The sequence below is a fragment of the Zeus faber genome (assembly GCF_960531495.2).
Source record: "Zeus faber genome assembly, chromosome: 6".
In the NCBI taxonomy this organism is placed as follows: Eukaryota; Metazoa; Chordata; class Actinopteri; order Zeiformes; family Zeidae; genus Zeus; species Zeus faber.
In genome coordinates this window covers 7,875,220-7,892,593 of record NC_137201.1, presented here as the reverse complement: position 1 = coordinate 7,892,593, position 17,374 = coordinate 7,875,220, and the positions used below count along the sequence as shown (strand labels likewise).

Genomic DNA, 17,374 nt, shown 5'->3' with positions numbered 1-17,374 from the left:
CTCTGATGTTCGTCAACTTAAAGTCCATTATACTGAGTTGGGTACAAACATTGGACTATCCAAATAAAGTGTGCCCACATGAACATTTGGCGTGACTGAGAATAATAACAACTTGGAAATAACAATAGATGGAGCCCAACTCCAAAGAAAAACCTGGCGAGTCCAGGCATTAAACAGACAGAAACCAGGTGGTGACAGCCAGATAAAAGCTCACTTATCGCTCCAAGCCGCCCACTGTATCGCTTGATATACAAGCACTGATTTATATCTGGGAGGCAAGGTGCCGCACGCTCACCTTCTTCCTGTGCGCGGCGAGGACGGCGTGTACTTTCTCCGGGGGCATGTAGCCGCCGTCCGTGAGCACGGAGAAGTGGATGTCCACCGTCTTCTCGCCTCTGTCCGCGATGCTGAAAACGTTGATGCTCCCGGTTCTGACGGACAGGGACACGGCCAGGAAGTCCCAGAACGTCTCCAGCCGACTCTTCCACGCGACGTCGGAGTCGATAAACTCCCTCGCCGTGACGCCTTCACGGGACAAAGCGAGACAGGGTTGGAGGGAGAGGCAGGAGGACGACGAGGCCGTCAATGGCAGCTAAAGGGTATATCAAAGTCTCGACAGTTCTCAGTCCATTAGCAAACCGAGCAGCGAAACATCTGCCGTCATTGATCCATTTCCTTACTAAGCTCCACTGGCTAGTCAATACGGAGAATGGGCCGTTATGCGCTCAAACAAAATCTATCTTTCTCCGACGCATTTCTTGTTTCTGTGAACGATGGCCTTTAATGGCCTCTCGATAAATTAGATTTTGAAGTGCCACCTTCCGATCACACCACAATAAGATGGAGGACATCATCTTCAATTGCCAACAATGATATGACGGAGGCATCGATAATGGCTTTCAAGTCTTTTTTTTTTTTTGTTGCGGAATGGCATTTTAAATGTCACTGTACTATATCTGACACTGACACTTCTGAATTGACCTTTACGTCTCAGATCTGCTCTGAGGGATTGATATAAAATACGAGGACACCGGCCTGAAGTTTAGAGGTCCATGCAGAACATGGAACCCATTGTTGCCATGCCGTATGAACGGCAATGCCTGCATCTGTTAAGTAATGTAGAGTCAATATAAAAGCCTCCCATGACAGGCTATCATTTCAGCATCAGCAGGCTTGACAACCTAATATCATCCAATGAAACGTATTGATTTATTTCGAAAATTTGACAAATACTGTCTCTTTCATATCAAGCAACAAGACGACAATTTGATTCGACAATAACAGATGCAGCCAGGAGCAGACAAGCTTGTTGCAGTAAATCAAATCGAAATTTCCATCATATTCAAAATGTCTTCCTTAAGCAGAATCTAGCGGACACAGCCAGGAGATAAATTGAGGGTGGACATGGGTGGATGCCCACCCATCCTTTGATAGATGATGAATTCAATAAATGAATACACAAAAAAGGTAATGAAGAGGTTCCCTTGTCGACTTGGCCTTATTGTTCTATATGAGCCTTGCTGAAGGAATCAAAGCCAGCAATTATTTTTTGTTGCGTGACTATCAGTGCAATTGCGGTACTGTCTATATTACTTAAGAGATTTGCCGGATGTTTGACAACAATTTTAATCAGGGTCTACCCACCTCCCCAATCCCATTTTAACCCCTAGATACGGCCTCATCTTCAAGCATCAAAACAGCATGCCAACAAAGGGGATCAGGATTGAACAAATGCCACAAATTCCGCCAAAACATTTGCCCCATCTTGTGTGGTGCTTTGCTTACGCACCAGTCAGTCGTAAAGAGGCAGAGGAGAGGATGCTCTTTTCCTCCAGCTCTCTGACGTGAACTCTGACCCCTGACATCACGTCTGGCCACACTCCATCCGACACGCCCACCCTCAGCCAGTAGCTGCCCGGCGGGCTGTTTTGTCGAATGGCCAGAGCCCCTGAACTCTGGTTCAGGCTGAAGTACCTGGAGAGAGTGAGAGAGAATGCGTGAGTAGCAAATGACTGCGTCAATGCAATGAAAAAGGTGGGTGAATGAAAGAATATGAAAAGATAAATGTATGTTTTGTTCCTGAGCCCTTGTTCTAAAGGGAAATGTCCTGATTTGAGCCTGACATGAAATGGGATGAGAATTAATTTTTTATCATATGGGTGAAAAAAAAGAAAAGAAAAAGAAAAAAGGCAGAGTTTGAAGCTCCTACAAAAGAGCTAGATAGTTGTCATAGTAACTGTCAGAATTTGTTATATGAATAAAACAAATATGCAATTGGTATTTCTAATCTGATCTTCGGCGTGTGAATACTGAACAGCCATACAAGGTCCCTGACAGAGCCAAGCTGTGCTGCTACATCTGTTTCGATCTAAGAACTCCATATAGGTATGGAAAGATTGAAGAGGTTTAAAAAAAAAAAAAATTCCATTCCAATCCTCGGATCAGTGAATCACCGTCGGCTGCGTAACTGAATGGAATGCCATCACATCAGAGCTGGTTCTTATTTGGAAATGAGACAAGGATGTTTGCTACATTCCTATCCATCTATTGGATTTAGAAACCTGTAGATTGCTGCCAGTGGTATTCTGTCGTATGTTGTATGTAGTACACGTCTCTCTGGGTTGTTGGGTTCACGTGTACTGCAGCTGTGTAGCTAGTTATTAGCCGCTAAGTAAGGGCTCGTACTTGGCTGCACTTGAATCCAATGTGTAGGTCTTGTTGTCCCAGTCATCAGGGTCCGGGGCGTAGACTTTGCCCAATGCCGCATTGACCGTCCTCCCTGAACATGCGGGCACACCCATACCCCACACACACACACACACACACACACACACACACACACACACACACACACACACACACACACACACACACACACACACACACACACACACACACACACACACACACACACACACACAAAATCATTGATTCCGTCTGCACTGAATCTGCTGATGGAGACACTTATCTTTGAGTCCCTGTCTCCCCCTTATCTTGAATTCCTGTATTATTTTTCTTTTACTTATTACACTCATAACTGTGGAGCCCTGCTACTGGAATGAATAGGCTCCCCGCGATCCACTTCAGAGAGCATGGAGCTTAAGGAAGTGGGGCTATCTCTGTATGGATTATGTTATTATCGACCTGCGGTGCCAGAGCACTGCAGCTGGGTAAACAATGGCAGCCGCGATGAGTCACGAGCCTTGTATTTCACAATTGCCAAAATGCTGTTGAGCTGAGAGCGTGGTCAAAACACTAACAAGGCCAGACAGTAACCCCGAAGGTGCCAGAAGAAGAAATTACATTCAAGTCTTAATGTGGTGTTCATCTCAGGCTAAAGGTGTGGACAGGGTTCGCTGGAAGTCTGGACTGCCGAGTGAGAATCTGACATCATCTTAACAGATTTCTGATACAATGGTGCTGGAAGGGCACAATTAAGGATTCCACACTACACTGCACAGGTATGAGAGTGAAAACTTCTCCCTGCAGCACGTGCCGCAATTTCCACTCTTCCCTAAAGCTCTTCCCGCAAAATAAAATCCTGCAGTGAAAAATAAATGGCAAGGGCAACTGAAATGTCTGGAAATAGGGAAACCTACCCTTGCGGCTATGCACATACACATCCTTCTCCCCTGCCTGGTGCGCATTATCATTCTGGTCACCGATGGTGATGGTGAGAGTGTTTGTGACTGTCATTGGTGGATGGCCACTGTCAGTCATAATCACCGGCAGGTGAAACGTCCTTTGCCTCTCCCTGTCAAACCTCCGCAGGGCTGTGAGTGTGGCAGAGCCATTCCCGTGGTCTTGCAGGTGGAAGTCATGGGAGTAAGGTGGGGAGAGGGAGAGGGAGAAGGGAGGGCCGTGCTCTGGGGAGTCTCTGTCCACCACTCGCAGAAGAGTGGAGGTGTAGTTGAGCCAGACCACCTGAGGCACAGGGCTGTTTTCCCAAAGAACAGGAGCATAGGCTGCCTCCAGCTCCGGCCCGTTGTCATTCACGTCAAGCAGAGGCAGCTGAACTGTGACACTGCCGGTCAGCACGGGGCTGCCCTGGTCAGTTGCCATGACTACTAGCTCATAACCTGACAGTGTCTCCCGGTCCAGCGGCTTTGCTATGGTGACCACACCGACCGGGCTGACTGTGAAATGTCCGTAAGGGTCAGTTTCAGGTGAGATGCTGTAAGAAACGTGGCCATTCAGCCCAGAATCAGAGTCGCTGGCGATCACCTGGATGATGCTTGTTCCCACGGAAGCATCCTCGGCCAGAGCAGAGAGCAGGTGGCGCTGAGGGTCGAATGCGGGGGTGTTATCGTTTTCGTCCTCTACCAGGACCAGACAATGAATGAGGCTGGAGAAGTCCGAGTCCTCCACCCTGACGGTGAGGTTGAATCGCTGCTCCCCCGGCTTCTCGTAGTCCAGCCTCTTCTTCAGTCTCAGGGTACCTGTCTGCTCGGTCCTCTGGCTGACCATGTAGAACCTCTGCTCTGGGTCCCCTGCCACAACAGTGAAAGCCAGCTGGCCGTAAGCGCCAGCATCAGGGTCCACGGCGGACAGCTCCAGGACAGCTGTGTCCATATCACTGTTCTCAGACACTCGGGCCCCGCACCAGTTGTCTGTGAATCTGGGCACGTGATCGTTCAGGTCTGTAACCATAATGGTGGCGGTGGCGGTGCCTGTCATACCCCCACCATCATGGGACTCCACTACCAGCCGGTGGCTCTCAGCTGCCTCCCGGTCCAGGTCCTCCACTGCCACTGATACAGTGCCGGTGCTGGAATCAATGGTGAAAATGTCAACGCCGTTGGTGTCGCGGGAATTCTCTGTGATCCGATAGGTGAGGATGGCGTTCTGGCCCACCGCAGCGTCGTCAAGGTCTACCGCCGTCATCTCCATCACGAAAGTTCCAGGAGGCGAGTTTTCTGCCACGCTGCTGAGGCAGTTGTCGGGTGCACAGGCAAAGGCGGGCGAGTTGTCGTTGATGTCCCAAACATTGATGATGACATCGGTAAAGCCAGTGAGTCCCTCTCCTTCCTCATCTGTTGCCATGACAACAAAACGCCAGACTGCGCGTTCCTCGCGGTCCATTGTCCGCTGGGCATACATCTCCCCTGTGATGTCGTTGATCATAAAGTGGGACTCTGCCCCCTGGCCATGGATGGAGTAGCGAATAGCCCCCTGGTCTGCATCTTTGTCTGGGTCGGTGGCCGTCACCTATACAGAAAAGCACAATTTATTCTTTGTTATTTATCCACCCACTTATAGTTTCTGATGGAGTTACACTCTATTGCAGTGACGAGGACTATTGATTTAAACTGGATGAGATTCTCATCTTAAGTTTTTTTCCATTTCTATGTTCTACTTTTCTATTCTATAGAAATACAAAATACCTTCCAATATGCCAAATAAGCAAGGGTATAATCAGCAATTATAGTTTTACTCATAATATTTGAACTAGCTTAGCTATAAATGACTAAACGTGAATATCCAACCCGCTTAACATAATGACAGCCGTGAAGAATAGTGTATAATGGCAATTACTGAAAACTATCAGTTTCAAACGCTTCAAGCTGCAATTATCTCAGCCACTGACCTGCAGCACAAACACAGGTGAACCGTCCAGCTCCTCTGTCACCGAACCATAGTACTCATTCATGGAGAACACCGGAGCCTCGTCGTTCTTATTGACCACGTTGACCACCACCGCGACGTAGTCTTCCCACCGACCATCCGAGGCCAGGACCAGAAGCTTGTATCTTTTCTGTCGCTCGTAATCCAGAGGCTGAGCAATGAAGATGGTGCCCACCTCTGGCTCCATATCAAAAACGCCGCCCGTGTTGCCAGATGTGATCTGATAGCGCAATTTGGCATTTGCCCCTGGAACAATGAAGATATGGATGATCGCCAAAGTCAGGTTCTGCTTTTTTAATTCTACCATCTAATATCCCATTCAGGAGTAATAAAGCCACTGAGATGCAAAGAGAAACTTAAACGGACTGACATTTTGGTGAGGGTAGTTGAATTTTATACGATGGCAAGTGACAATAGCAAGCCTGAAATGCTTGGAACTTTCAGCGAGAGCCTTTTGGGCTATTGACCTTTCTGGGTCTTTAAGTAGAATCCATATTAGTGCTGGTGCGGTCTCCTCAGATTAAACCTGCCACGATGTGCTACCACAAGGGTATTAAACCTCACTTCTTCAAGGACCTCAGCACTGGGGGATTTTCCATTTCCCTCACTCGTTTTGATTACTTAATTAAATGGTAAGTTTGTACCTTATCTCCTCAGCCTTAATCAGACCCTAATTAAAGAAAAGGTTAAAAAAAAGAAAGAGAGAGAGTGAGAAGGCAAGTGAAGGCGTAAAAACCAGAATAATGTACTCTGATAGTGCCCTCTGGGGAATGTGTTTTTTTTTAAATGCCCAAGAGTGGGTGTTGGGGATGTAGCCTAGCCGAGAAGAAGTCAATATCAGAACTGATCTGCTGTGTGTCCACGGAGACAATCCAGCGGGTTAAAAATGGGACGGATAAGATAATCTCTCGGAATGTACACTCTCCCAATCATCATGTTGGGTTAAAGTACCACAATCCCATGTAAATGCATTAATCTGTACTTTTAACACAGCTCTGGCAGACAAAGTGCTCCCTGCCTCTCTAAGGGATCCGGTGGGTTTAGAGCAGCCAATGACCGGGATTCAGGTTTTAAACAAGATGGATTGGGCTTAGCCTCTCCAGCTAAACCCCTACAGTATTGTAACTTTAATGTTCGGGGGGTTGTGTTGCGCCACAGTCATTCATCATTAGCAGTGCCGCCTGGCCTCCGCCACTCCCCCACTCACCATAAATACTTGATTAACAAACCCAAACATGTCTGATAAAGAGATTTTAGGATGAGAAACTGCTTTTATGACTCAAATCCCTCCCACCTACTGTGTGGGAGCATGTCGCTTATTTTCGGAACATATGTGCTGTGAGTATTTACAGGCAATTGAACGATAAGCGCCAAACCGAGCGCCCTATGTGCTCGGTTCAGCGTGATCTGAACACAGCTCAGGCCAGATTGAGCAAGGCGCCTCATGGTGTCAGTTCGTAGTTTTTTTTTTTCATACCATAAATATTGCATGGAATCCTCTCCAAAGGTTTCAGCCTGACACACCGCACGGCTGGCGCTGGGAAATTGAAATGACTGACTAGCAGATTTCCTTTCTCGTGCTGTTTCCGGGATATGGAAAGTGAAATCAGAATATTTGCTCCAGTTTTAAAGGGGACTTATTATGAAATGTTCATACATGTGCACATGTATTTTGGTCTCTGATGGGCCTACTAACACACACATGACGAAACAAAATGACTCAGTCAGTTTTTTTGTGAGCTGTCTCTTTCAGAAAACATGTCCTAAAGCGAGCCGTTCAGCTTTGCTGCCCTGTCACACGTCACCTGGGGTATTATTCTAAATAGAACCACCCTCCATCGCAGTAACTCCACCCACGCCTGAAGCGCCCCCGGAACCGCAAGCAAAGAAGCTAAGAGCTAATCATGGGAAGTGCTCTGTTGGCTGCAGGGACCAGCACAAATAATTTAAAAGAGGAAAATACCACCTATCAATACAAATACTGTGTCCAAACTGCAGACGATGAAAGTGTCAGTACATAAATAAATAATTCTGCTATGTGTGTGTGTGTGTGTGTGTGTGTGTGTGCGTGTGTGTGTGTGTGTCCACGTTAGGTCACTGCTCCGCCTTTCTCCAAACAAAACAGGAGATGCTTTTATTTTGTTTAATTGTCTGACGTTTCCGTAACTGAATGAACCAAAAAAGCCCCGAGCTCCGACTTTTCCCGTGGTGCTCCAAGCTCCACGCTGCTCCGGACACCGCTATGAAAATCAGAGCAAACTTTTAAATGAGGCCTTGTAGATATAATACAATTATTATTTGTCGCCTCGAATTTGTTCAGAAACAGATTTTGGTGGGCTGCTGAGATGAAACGAGTGAAAGTTACAGAGTAAATACAACGGAAAACCCGGAAGCCATGCTCAAACGCCATTGGCTCACAGAACTAGGGGCCTCGGGAGGTGGCTCCTCCCACTGACACAGCTCGTTTCCAGGTCAGAGTGGATCTGACGCATGTTAGAATGGCTCGAACGCATAATCTGAGTCGTATTTTCAGCAAACAAATTTAAAAATATGTTTTGGGGCCATCAGAGACATGTATTAACTTGTGTTAAAAGGAGCAAAAAAGGTCCACTTTATTACATTTTTTTTTAAATTTATATATATATATATATATATATAAAATATTTTTTTTTTTAATAAAAAGTCCACTTTAAAAGTATCAAAACTTAAGGCCGTTTCCGGTCGCCTTTGCTTGCAGGAATCCGTGTTTGAATTTCAACATTTTCCTTCCTTCCTTCCTCAGTGTTTCTTCCAGCGACTTACCTTCGTCCTCGTCATCGGCGCTGACGGTGACGACGGCCAGCCCGACATCTGCGTTCTCGTCGACGGCGACCTCGTAGAGCCGCTGGGTGAACTGCGGCTTGTTGTCGTTGACGTCGCTGATGAAAACCCGCACATAAGCGGTGTCTGTTAAATCAACAGCAATGAGCGGGGGATTAAACAGCGTGGCGCGGCGACAGAAAACACCTACACATGCGGGCACTCGATCTCCTGCCAGATCTGCCCCAACCCCCGACCCCCCCCCACACACACACACACACTCTTTCCATCTGTTTATCAGTTCCTCCTCTCATTGTCTCACTGTTTAGTGGAAAGAGGCACATAACCAGACGTAATGTGACTCATTAACATGGAAATCAGACATGACAATATTCACAAAGATGTGCTGTAAATTACATAAATTATTCATTTTGGCAAAGAGTTTATTATTTTAGCAGTTACCATTGCACTCCTATTGCTGCAAAGAACAGGGGTAATGTGGCTCCCGCTCCTCGAGAAGCTGCTCTCTCGCAGAGTTGATAAAGAAACCCTCCACAGGGAGGGTAAAATATTTCTACGCTGACAAGTGTTTATGTCTTATCGGTGCCCTCCTCATTATGTTGTTTATTTCTTCCGTTGGAAAAAGTAAATTATCTGCCTGACAAACGCATAGGTGGCATGTTCATTTATTGGAGACGGTCTAATGATGGGGAAATGTGGCTTCATTTTCCCTGCCTTTCTCTCTCTCTCTCTCCGTCTCTCTCTCTCTCTCTCTCTCTCTTTCTCTCTCTCTCTCCTTCCCTCGCCCGCGCTCATGGGCACGCGCGTCTCAGGGGTAAAGCAGGGGAGACAGGTAATGTTTGCAGAGAAAATGAGCCCTTCTGCATGTGGGAGATAGGTGGTGAGGGCGAGAAGAAGAAGAAAAAAAAAAAACAGACGCAGCCAAGGCTCATTGCAAATGCTAAGCAGCCCCGGTATCCCCTCTGGGAGAGGAGGCTTTGCCGCTACACCAAAACATCACCCCTTACCCCTAATACTGTACCTCCTACGCCGCCAAACATCAACTAATACCAACGCAGACATGGCATTACGTCACTCGCGAATGCAAAGCGCAGGGTATTAGGACTGCCGGTTCGATATCGAACAACAGGAAACAGAAGAAGCCAAAGTAGCCCGGGTCTCGGTCCTGCCCCGTGGGCCTGAGGTAAGTAGAAAAAGTGGCTCCAAATGAACGAGACACCGAAACCAGAGTGGGGGTCACTTCAAAGACAAAAGCAAAGGAATATTCAACCAGGGGGGAACGTGTCCATACTACAGGGGGAGAAGAGAAATCGGACATCTTAGATAGCCAAAAAAAATGCTGGGTACCGAATGGACAAGATAAACCCTACAACTGAGTAAGCTCTAGCCTCGGGGGCCGGCCCCCGCAGTATGTCTCCCATGGCAACAACTTTCCTTGTTGAATCAAAATCGAAACAAAAAAAGAACCCGAAATGTACAGTACGGTACATCTGGAAAAGAGTTACGGAATAGGCGCCCAAGCCGCAATCTTTGAACTGGCATCCACATTCTGCCTCTCCGGCATCTGCGAGTCGAAAATAGACCCAAAGGTTTGTAGGAAGAGCAAAGGAGTCATGTATTTCAAACAGGGCTCACGCTGCCGTTACAAGTTGAAATTTTTCAAGTACTTTTTGAAGCACCATTTGTTCATTATCAAGGACCTCATGCAAAAATAATGCAATCAGTTTTTAATGTGATCATTTATTAATTAAAATATTATATAATTTTGATCTCATTGTCTATTATTTATATGAGTATCTCTATGATATTATGATATCTACTACAATTAGATGTGTCTATTTCCCTGGCATAATCTGTCATAAAGGCCTTTCTTGAATGTTTGTTTTTAAATTACGTTACGATTTGAAGAACAAAACCAGGGGGAATATCAAAGGTTTTCAATGATCGTGTTTTTTTTTCCCCGAGTACATTTCAAGCACTTGAGTACAAAAGGGGCTATTTTTCAGTTGTTTAATTTCTGAGGACAAAATTCAAGCACTTCAAGCACATCAAGGACCATCATTTCAAAGGAATTAAATTAAAGCAAGGAAGATGTTATTTTTTTTTCTTTTATGTTTAAAGCAAATTGCGACCATTACTATAATTTTCTTTTGTTGGCTCAAAAATAGCATTGAAAAAAGTACAGCTTAGGGACTGGTATTGAAGGTTAATCAGTATAGGAACAGTATCGGAACTGCAAAAATAACCCATCCGTTCTGCAATCTGACTACATGGTTGTGATAGTCAACAGTGTTTGTAACCTGAATTAGGCTGCCGGTTCTTTCCGGGTCTGGCTGATTCCTGGCCGTCCTCTGACTGAACCTCCAGTAAGTAGGAGCTGCGGGCCTCACGATCAAACACGGCTTCGGTGTAGATGGCTCCCAGCTTCGGGTCGATGCGGAAAAGATTGTGATCCCCACTGCTATCGCTCAGGAGAGAGTAAGTGATCTGCAGAAGGTATAAGGCAGGAAAGCTCATTTTGAAAATTAAAATCTCATTTTCAACAGTTTCCACTAACGCTGTGCTGCGGAAAATGTCCACAGGTATTCATAGTCTCGAACTGTGAGCCGGGAAGGGAGGGGGTCGATAACAAACAACCCTATCATTTCATATCATTTACCAATCTGCAATGACTATAAATTTCACATTTGTTATTTTGCTGGTAATCTTGTAAGGAAAAAAAAAACAGGGCTGATACACCAACATCAAATTTCAAAGGGCAAAGCTGTTTATGCAAAAGTCCAACACAACTGTGATTATACACAGAGATGGAAGATAATTATAAACAATTATGAATATATTTGACCCAATGGCTGTGGCAACAGATTTTCCACGCTTATCATTTTACTTGTCGTTATTTAGGGGAACTATTCAAATATTTCATCTGATTGAAACATGAATGAATATACATAAAACCATTTTCTAAATCAATCCAAATTGATTTTGAATCTGCCAGAAATAATATTCTATGAGATTAAGGCTACTGGCAGTACTTCTTCTTCTTCTTTCGTATATCATCAGATGGCCAACTCAGTGTCATATAGCCACGCCCTCGTCTCCAGTCCTAGGTCAAAAAGGCCAGCTTCTGAGGGTGGGCTGTATAGGGGGCAGCTGGTGATTATGTGCTCGGCAGTCTGTTCAGGTTCGCCACACTCGCATGACGCACTGTCGGATAGGCCCCACTTCTTTAGAGAGGACTTGAAGCGCCCGACGCCAGTACGCAGGCGGTTCAGCGAGGTCCATAGGTGGCGTGGCATGTCTTCTCCTTTTACACCTCCTCCTGGGTCCCGGATGTATCGTTGGATGCGGGAGGGCGCAGCTGACTCCCACGATTGCCTCCAGGATGCTGCCAGCCAGGCGTCCTTGGACAAGTCGTCAGGGATCGACTGTAGCATCTCTTGTGCTGCCTTGTTGTAGGGATGGCGAGACTTGAGCCTGCATGGTGGTGCCGGTGTTGTTGTGGCTTTGTGTAGGATGTGCCAGTCGTTCTTCTGGGCTTTCCTTGCCAGGGCGAGGGTAGCTGCTTCCCGTCGGAGACTGGGTGGGGCGATACCAGCTAGGACTGGCAGGTAGGACACAGGGGTGGGTTTCAGACAACCAGTTACTATCCGGAGGGCGCTGTTGATGACAGTATCCACCTTGTTCGCATGTGGACTTCTGCTCCAGGCAGGGGCACAGTATTCCGCTACGGGTAGGACCAGGGCTTGCGTGGATATGCGTAGGGTCTGGGGGGAAGCTCCCCAAGTCGAGCCTGCAAGGCGGCGGATGAGCGAGACCCTTGCGGTTGTCTTGGCCTTCACTTCATCCAGGTGCTGCTTGTAGGACAGCGTCCGGTCCAAGCATACGCCGAGGTACTTGGGGGCTTGCTGGAACTCCAGGCGGATGTTGCCAACATGCACGTCCAGTTCCCTTCTTGCCTCCCGGTTGTAGAGGTGGTAAGCTGCAGACACTGTTTTGCCCATGCTGAGCTGAAGGTGCCACTTCTGGAGGTAGTCTGCCAGGATGCCCATGTCTCGGTTGAGGCCTTCTTCCATAGTGTTCCATGTTGGGCATCGAAGCATGATGGCCAGGTCGTCCGCATAGCCGTACTTCTTGGATGTTGTGTCTGGCAGGTCGTGAATATAGATGTTAAATAACATTGGTGAGAGGACAGAGCCTTGCGGGACACCGTTCTTCAGCCTTCTGAGCCTGCTGGTCTGGCCATCGCTGGTTTGTAGGATGAAGCTATGGTTAGATAGCATCTCCATAATAAATCTCACCATGTGCCGGTCCGGGATTGTTCTCAACAGTTTCAGGTGTAGTCCACGGTGCCACACGGTGTCATAAGCGGCTGTCAGGTCCAGGAATACTACTCCAGCTTTCTCATTATCTTGGAAGCTGTCCTCGATGTCCTGGGTGAGTAGCGTTACCTGGTCCACCGTTGACCTGCCTCTGCGGAAGCCGGCTTGTTCCGGTGGGAGTTGAGGGTCCACCACTGGCTCAATGCGGCTGTGGATCAGCCTCTCCAGAATCTTGTACGGGACACAGAGCAGGGATATGGGCCTGTAGGACTTCGGGTCTTCGGCGGGTTTGTTCGGCTTTGGCAAGGCTATGATGGAAGCACGGCGCCAGGTCTTCGGGAGCTTGGACCTCCGGAAGCATGATGAGAAGAATGTGCGTAGCCATTGAGATGTTCTTTCACTTTGGTGCATGACAAACTCTGGGTGGATATTGTCTCGACCTGGTGATTTGCCCAGCTTCAGTTTTTTAATTGCTGCCTTTAGCTCGGCTGCTGTGAAGTCTCCTGAGAGATTAGCATCAGCGCTGGCTGCTCTGGAGAGGGATGATACCTCACACGATGTCAGTCGTGCGAAGTTTTTGTCCGCATCAGGGAAGCGACCATTTTTCAGGAGCTGGGAAGCAATAGCATCTGCAGTCACTGGACACCTACGAGGTGTTGTTTTTCTCCCTGAGAGCAAGTTGATGGTCTGCCACGCCTTCCGGCTGGAGTGGGTGAAGTCGATGGATTCCGCTACTTCCGTCCACCTAGCCCTTCGGGTGTCATCCAGCTTCTGCAGTAGGGTTGTTGCTGTTGCGTCCATTTCTTACCTGGTGATCGCCTGCTGGTGTTGGCGCAACAGGCAGCTGCACTCCTCATCCCAGCCCGGGATATAGTTTTTATTGTAGCCACGTGGGATGTTGTGCTTTGCTGCCCTTAGGAGGACTTCACAGTAGGCAATGTATGCAGCATCCACGTCTTCTGCTTCTGGGTCCATGAGACCAGCAGTTCTTCTTTCTGTTTCCACCGTAAACGACTGCCAGTTCGCCTTCCTGAAGTTCCATCTCCTGACCGGTTTGCCAGCTACCGGCTGTACTAGGGATGGTACTTTGATGATGGATGGCCGGTGGTGTGAGCGAGGGAACCTGTCCAAGACACGTCTCTCCGGTTTCAGGTCGTTACTGCGGCATATGACGAAGGCCAGATCTGGGTTGGTATAAGAGTTCCAACGTGCAGAGCAGAAGCTTGGGGGCTCCTTTGGGTCGTACAGCAGTAGTGCCTCAATGTTAGAGGCCCACTCACTCAGTGCTTCTCCATCCTGTGATGTGTGTTGGTAACCCCAATCCGTATGTTGGCAGTTGAAGTCACCTGCATAGATGGCAGGAGCAGTCACGGATGGAAGTGATGATGCAGTCAGCGCTGTTGGTGGGGGCTTATATACGTTCACGACAGATGTTTCTTGGATTTTAGTGGCCAGCCACTCGATGTTGCAGCCAGGTGGAGATTGGCTGGTGGCTGCCCAGCTCAAACCATCTCGGACGAAGGTTGCCATTCCATGCTTCTTGCTGTGGATGGATCCAGCGAGGGAGAACCCAGGAAGCTTGAGGTTTTCATCTGACACCCAGTGTGTCTCTTGCAGGAGGACCGCTGCCACTTTGTTGGAATCGGCGAGATGCCTGATGACTTCGAGTTTTGCGATGGTAAGGCCCTCGACATTGAGTTGGAGCACCGGCAGACCTTGGTTTTCGACGGTGGGGGTGTCCGCCCGTCCTAAAGAGGATGTTCTCTGCCTTGGTTTTGGCATTGGCTTGTACCTTGGTCTGCCAGCTCGATGATTCTTTGGCGACATTAGTTTCGTGAGTTGGTCTTGCACCATTTCTCACTACTCACAGGAGAGGCCTCGTGAAGGCTGTCGTCTTCTCCCCTGGTACTGGCAGTACCATAAACATTCAATCAATACATTACATTTCCAATTTTTTATTGTAACTGGTGCATAAACCTCTGGCACCCAGGTGCATATGGGGATATACTGTAGAACAAGTCATTTTGCGGCGCTGCCAGTGTTCTCAACACAGGCCTGTTAATATAGGCACAGAGGAAAAGCACCAGAAAACGGCAGCGGTTCACTGAGCTTCCCCCTTCTGATGTGTCACTAGGGACAAAGTCCAAAACTTTGGGCCCCATCATCCCAAGTGCTTAACTCTACACGAACCTGCTCAGAAAGCATTAAAAAGTGAGCGCCAGACAAAGGTGGCCACCTACCTCTCCGTTCAGACCCAGGTCTTTGTCGTGGGCGGACACCTGAAGGAGCGAGGTCCCCTTCTGGGCCCCTTCTGTCACCGAGGCCTCGTAGATGGAGGAGGTGAAGAATGGCACGTTGTCGTTCACATCTGAAGGTGGGCGGAGATGAAAGACGGAGAGAATTATCAGAAGGTGGGGGAAAATGCATATCAGCCCCTGTGGGTTTTCATAATTTTTCTTAAAACTTTGAGAACTTTGAATTTGTAAAGTATAATAAGCTTTTGTTTTGCAGGGATTTTGCAGGAAAACTGTATATCACAGACACACCTGAAAATATTTTAGTTCACGTATTATTTTATTCTCATAATTATATTCACATAAAGAACCATGGTCTGACGATTTGGCCAACAAGGCGGTTGCTGCCATTATGCCAAATTGTGAGCTCTTACAAATTATGGGGGATAGATAGCAAAAGAATTTGCATTAATTATTGCAATACGTAAAACCAATACTTCATGGAGGGATTGGTGTATCCCCCACAACATGAGAAATAACCCTACATAAATAAATAAAACATATCAAACTACATCAAAATAGAAGATATAAATATATCAGATAATATATCATATATCATCCAGTGCAGTACCAAAAGCATCATAAAGTGATGTATGGCGGTATTTTTTCGAATCAAATCAAAGGACAAAGTACTTCGCTAGTATCAGATCCCATAATACCTGTGACATTGACGTAAACAGTTGTGAACGCTGCCAGAGGCACGGCCGCCACATTCTGGGCCCGGACCCGGAGGGAGAAAAGGGGCGTGGTCTCGTAGTCTAGCGGCTCCGACACCAGGATGGAGGCGGAGCCGTCCTCCCGGTTGGGGGAGAGGTAGAAGCGCACCGGCATGTTGGTCTCCGGCACCATCCCGTCCTCCAGGTTGTAGGTCACCCTCGGGTCGCCCAGCTGAGAGGTGGCCTTGATGGTCTTGACGGAAGAGCGGAGAGGATCTCAACATCGGAGTTCATGTCCAATCGGCTGCTTTCATGTAACTTTCGTGGGCAAATGTTGGAGATTGAGTGTACGTACTGGACAGTCTACAGCTTTACATGAAGGAAATCCATGTCCCCGTCAACTCTTCCTGTCCTGGCAGCACTTTTAATTCAACTTTGTATTATGTGACTGTTAACGAAGAGACAGCACCCTCTTTCAAACCTAAACATCCACGATTCAAGACTTGAGACTTACGGTTTCACCGCTTGAAGCTTGTTTGGCTGTCTGTCTGTCTTGGCTGGCCGATCAGGAAATTGAGCGCTATGGGGAACCCTTACAAAGAAGTGTTTTTGGAAGAAATTGCATATCATTCACATGTGAATCAAATGCTAGCGTGCTCGGTGCTGACGGGTGCACAGTGGAGAAAAATAATCCCTACCGGAGTCAGGATTAGTTATGCCATGGACCCACTCCACCACTTTCAAAGTCGTCAGACCGCTGTGCTGTTCACACTACCCCCTTTTTCGGCCTTGTGAATGGGAGTCTTGCAGCGTTGTGGTTTGCAGATTACATGACTGATCGGCGACAGGGGATTGATTTCACATAACAAGATCTTTCGGCAGGAGGAATCCCCGAGGACAAGACTCGAAAACACACGCGAGAAGAGACACTGGAAATTACGCGAAAACCATGAGCGGGACAGGATTATGTATTTTTTTATTAGATTCTTGATCAGTGGAAAAAAAAAATCCCAAATGAAAGCAAAATTTTAATAAGAAATATATTAAAAACCTAGAGAAGAAAATTTTAATAGGTGTGTCGTATGTTTCTGGCTGCTGCTTCGTGTACTCCCGTCTCTCCTTCTCGACCCGCTCCCGCCCCGTGTCTGCTCTCAATGGCTGTAGCTCAGTGCATCTCTCCGAAGCTGGCCCGCCACGACCAGATTTTAAACCGGCGTAGGCGAGTGCTCGGCTTGAGGGCAGTTTTCACCGCACGCTCGTCCCTCACGGGAGCGTGCCATGATTTGCCTCCGATCCGGGGCTTGGCTCGGCGATCTCCGAAAAACCCGGCGAGCGGGAAATCAGACCAGGATCAAGTGGTCTGAACTCGGCATTAGCAGCATACGAGAAGTGTCCGGCGGCGAGAGCCGGAGAGATTCCTGTCCCCCCCCCCGGTCAAACACCTGGTTTGCTTTTGTTAACGTTCTCATTTCGCCTCACCGTTTACCGAAATCCACGCACAGATATCCCCGTACAGCCACAGGTGCTCTTTTGTGTATAGCTCCATCTCACTTTTCAGGCGAGACTTTTTTTTTTTTTTTTTCAAATTCCAAACAAAGATTGGGAAACGCGTCAGATTGATTGGATCATTCGTCAGACTGAGAGGTGTGCGTGCAAAATA

At 47.5% G+C, this 17,374-nt stretch overlaps 1 protein-coding gene across 1 annotated transcript in view; it reads right to left on the bottom strand.

Annotated features, from left to right (window-relative positions):
• LOC307231612 (neural-cadherin-like) overlaps nucleotides 1-17,374 on the bottom strand; it is a gene marked incomplete at both ends in the record, with an annotated part of 99,964 nt that overhangs the window by 28,165 nt on the left and 54,425 nt on the right. The window contains 9 exons of the mRNA XM_080002377.1: nucleotides 296-525; nucleotides 1,790-1,974; nucleotides 2,686-2,779; nucleotides 3,600-5,208; nucleotides 5,588-5,871; nucleotides 8,428-8,571; nucleotides 10,746-10,932; nucleotides 15,005-15,132; nucleotides 15,718-15,967. Coding sequence (XP_079858503.1) covers nucleotides 296-525; nucleotides 1,790-1,974; nucleotides 2,686-2,779; nucleotides 3,600-5,208; nucleotides 5,588-5,871; nucleotides 8,428-8,571; nucleotides 10,746-10,932; nucleotides 15,005-15,132; nucleotides 15,718-15,967 — 3,111 coding nt within the window. The remainder of the gene's footprint in view (nucleotides 1-295; nucleotides 526-1,789; nucleotides 1,975-2,685; nucleotides 2,780-3,599; nucleotides 5,209-5,587; nucleotides 5,872-8,427; nucleotides 8,572-10,745; nucleotides 10,933-15,004; nucleotides 15,133-15,717; nucleotides 15,968-17,374) is intronic.